Here is a 4,650-nt window from a genome sequence, read left to right as displayed (position 1 = left end):
CATACCCCCACCTCTTTCATCAAACATCGAGAACCCAGGAATCTACGATTCCAGTCGCAATGCGCCATATAAAATAGACATTAATTCTGAATTAATGAAAATTTACCGTGATATAATAATTAATAATTATGATTCAATAATAAATTTAATTGACCAATCTGGTTTAATTATTTTACCTTATGAATCATTAATTCACATTATCGCCATTCTTTGTGATGTTCAAGATTCAGACGTTAAGATTCAATTTTTCATAGATGATGAGGTTTCATGCTGCGGAACAGTTGCAAAAATAAATCCTATAAAGGATATTAGCACAATTAAGATATCAAAGAACGGAACAACAACTGAACTTCATTTAACATATAATGATAATTTATAATAAAAATAGTTGATGAATATAAAATATCACTTGAAAAATTCTTTGTTAAGGCTATTTAAAAATATTCAAGCATTAACATTATCGAATAATAATCCTTTGAATCATAATCAATAATAATTGACCTTTCACCAGTTTCTATCGTTTGTTTTATTTCTTTTTGTTCCCCACTATCCGGATCGGTCATTGTAATTGTTTTTGTTATAGTATCAGCTTTATCTTTAACTTCAATCTTTTTTCCATCGGGATATTTAAACCAAAATTCCAAAAATTCGATATTGTCAATCTGTTCATATTTTAATCTATCAATTACATTTTTAATACCATCTGAAAATCTTATGAAATGGTCATTATATGGGTTTGATTGAACTAAATTTGAATGAAGTGAAATATAACCTGTTGATGAATATGACATTGACTCATATTTTCTGAAAACACTAAAATTTATAACATGAATGAATTTCTTATTCGTTGAATTTATGAATTCTTGAGGTAATCTTATTCTAGTTTTATTTATCACTGGAAAATAACGCTTTACCATATTTTTAATCGTAATAAAAATGTCAATTATCAATATTATTTCGAATAATAGCTGTGAATTAAATTTAACAGTTAGCGGAATTTATAATGTTACTCTCGTTTCTGTGAGTGGTAAATTTAATCCCATTCTTTTAGACCCTTCAGATTATATATCATTTATTAAAGATGACCATGAAAAAACGTATGATATGTATATAAATAATGTGATAACGAAATGGGATATTAACATGATTTTAAGTTATTTAAATGAATCATTTATCATATGGTATGAAGAAAATTTTAAATCAAAACCTGATAAACTTTTTGAACTTGATGAAATAAATAACCTTATTAAATTCCCGCTGAAAATTAAATTTTGTACTCCTCATCTTCGTTCATTGTTGGGGATATTAAATTTTGAAAAAGATGTTGGGGATGTTTTGTATTCTGACACTGGTTCCAATTTCATTTTAATCAAATGTGATAAAGTTAATACCCCAATGAGATTTTCACATCAAACATTAGACCCTAACTCTTACCCATCAATACAAAACATTTTATCCATCAACTTAAACACATTTTCTTTATCATATCCGTTTCAATTATCTGGGAATTCATTTATTCTTCATTCAAAAGATTTATCAAATATTAAATTTAGAGTAACTGACCTATTTGATTGTGATTTAGAATTCATGAATGAAATATTATGGCAATTTCAAATAGAAAAAATAGCTGATGAGATAACAGATTAAATATTTATTTTTAAATCATAATAAATGATTAAACAACAGCAACCACAACAACTTAAGGCACAAAACACCCAGGTCCTTCAGACCATTACATACGCCATATATGCATATAATTCAAAGACGGCAGAACAAACGCAAAGGTTGAAATATGGAGATTTGGAGATAGTATTGAAAAATGACCATTTCGAATTCGTTTGCAAAGGAGGTGCAGTGATATCAAATATAAAAGAAATTTTATTTATGAATTCAAAAATTAAAGGTATAACGGATGATATAACATCAATTCCACCAGAAGAACAGAGATATTACGCATTAAATGCATTTCCTAAAGTTTTGAAGATTGGAAGATTTAATTTAAATGAGGAATTCATAGAAGGTTTCCTAAATGACATAATGGAGAAAGCAGATAAGGAATACGTGGATAGTGAGTTAATGAAGAAGGCAAATTTGGTTTATGTTGATGAAAAAGATAATGAAATTAAAGAAAGGGTTGAATGGTATCATGAATGGACATCAAAGATTTTAAAAACTAAAGCCGATACAGGATGGGTTTCAGGATGTTTAGACCTTAAAGCGGATAAGGAATATGTTAACGATGAGTTAAATAAGAAAGCAGATAAGGAATATGTGGATAGTGAGTTAATGAAGAAAGCTAATATATCATTTGTTAATGAAGAAATAAAACAATCAGAGGTCTATTTTACTCCACCATTTTTAAATTTTATGAAATCATCAGATAAAACCTTTGATATAGATTCTTTTGAATGGATATGTTTCGATGGAGTGACCATGTATTTATTTTATACAGATGGAGTGCTTTATTATTTTAAAACAAATGATTTTAAAAACTATGAATCATTTACTCCATCTGTTTTGAATCCTGATACACGAAAGCCAATCATTAATCCAATAATTTTATATGTTGAATATAATAACGGTAAATTTATGGGAATGATAACGGTTGAAGATGATTTTTGCCTTGTTATTCATTCGATTGTATCCAATGGTTCAAATGTAATTTAAATCAAGATGCTAAATTTAAATATCCAAATAATCCTATTAGATGTGTTAATAATAAATGGGTACTAATTTATGAAGTCAATCAAATTTTCATTAGTGAGGATGGGATAAATTATTATATGTTTAGTATGATGTCATCAGATTTGAAAATTGATTATACAAGTAAGTGGTATTACATTAACAACATGTATTTTATCCTACAAAATGATAAAATTTATAGATCATCTTCAATATCACAAGGTCAATTTGAACAAATTTTTCAAGCTGATGGAGACATTGAAGCTTTATGTTATGGATCAAATGTTTATGTTCTCGTTTCAGGTGAAATGGTCTATTCATATCCTGTAAGTTATAACAGACATATTTATTTATCACAGGATTTATCAAATTGGGAATTGGTTTATTCATTCACTCCAAAATTTACTCAAAATTATAGATTTACAAATTTATTTTATATTGATGGGTATTTCATTGCTTTAGGATGTGGTGATTTAGTAAATATCAGTAGTGATGGAAGAAACTGGTCTGAAATCACAAAATTTCAAGATGTTAGAAAAGCAATTTTCAAAAATAATACGTTAATATTGATAACAAGACCAGTTTTAAATACTCACCCAAATTCAATATTATATAATAAATTCAATATTCATAATGGATTAAATACAATTCTTGAGATGATTTACCCCATTGGTTCTATTTATACGTCAATGAACTCAACAAATCCTTCAGAAGTTTTAGGTTTCGGTATGTGGGCAGATTGTAGATAAATTCCTCTATTGTGCGAACTCTTCAAAGCAAACAGGAGGTTCGAAGAAAATTACTGAAGCAAACCTTCCACCGCACACTCATACAGGAACTACAAACTTTTCTGGTGACCATAGTCACTCATTAAGAGACCATCCATTATACAACTCAGAATATTATGCTGGCAATGACGTTTTATCTCCAGATTATAACCATTCAGCAAAAAAGACTTTTCGACCAACTGAACCAGGAGGAATCATTCACATACTTTCACAACAAATCCAACAGGCTTGGGTAAAGATTATATGCCACCATTTATGACTGTATTCGCATGGTACCGCATTTATTGAATGTGCTTGAGCCTACTTTGCAGGCTTACCGCGTTCATTGAATGAACTAAATATATTTTATGTTTGTAATTAATTAGGTAATGAAGTAATGAATGAACTGCAGAAATAAATGTTTACGTTAATGTTTACAGGTTATTCAATAATGACTTATTTTTGAAGAACTGAAGGTGCTACCATGTTACCATGTGCTACCAGGTCATTTAACTTCTCTGAAAAAGTGTGACAACATGACATTTTGACAACAACACAGGAGGAAGGCAGTTATGAATTATTTTTGAAGAACTGAAGGTGCTACCATGTTACCAGGTCATTTAACTCATGACATTTTGACAACAACACAGGTTATTCAATAATGACTTATTTTTGAAGAACTGAAGGTGCTACCATGTTACCATGTGCTACCAGGTCATTTAACTTCTCTGAAAAAGTGTGACAACATGACATTTTGACAACAACACAGGAGGAAGGCAGTTATGAATTATTTTTGAAGAACTGAAGGTGCTACCATGTTACCAGGTCATTTAACTCATGACATTTTGACAACAACACAGGTTATTCAATAATGACTTATTTTTGAAGAACTGAAGGTGCTACCATGTTACCATGTGCTACCAGGTCATTTAACTTCTCTGAAAAAGTGTGACAACATGACATTTTGACAACAACACAGGAGGAAGGCAGTTATGAATTATTTTTGAAGAACTGAAGGTGCTACCATGTTACCAGGTCATTTAACTCATGACATTTTGACAACAACACAGGTTATTCAATAATGACTTATTTTTGAAGAACTGAAGGTGCTACCATGTTACCATGTGCTACCAGGTCATTTAACTTCTCTGAAAAAGTGTGACAACATGACATTTTGACAACAACACAGGAGGAAGGCAGT

General features: G+C 29.7%; 1 pseudogene across 1 annotated transcript, besides 1 other annotated feature; it reads left to right on the top strand.

Moving 5' to 3' along the window:
• Positions 1-4,650: part of a mobile genetic element that runs on past both edges of the window.
• Positions 2,368-3,758, top strand: TVAGG3_0481160 (annotated as a pseudogene). Its single transcript has one exon. A coding segment is annotated over exon 1 (1,391 nt).

Source organism: Trichomonas vaginalis, chromosome II (assembly GCF_026262505.1).
Source record: "Trichomonas vaginalis G3 chromosome II, whole genome shotgun sequence".
Lineage (NCBI taxonomy): Eukaryota > Parabasalia > Trichomonadida > Trichomonadidae > Trichomonas > Trichomonas vaginalis.
The sequence above is the reverse complement of the archived record's forward strand: the minus strand, read 5'-3'. Positions and strand labels throughout refer to the sequence as shown.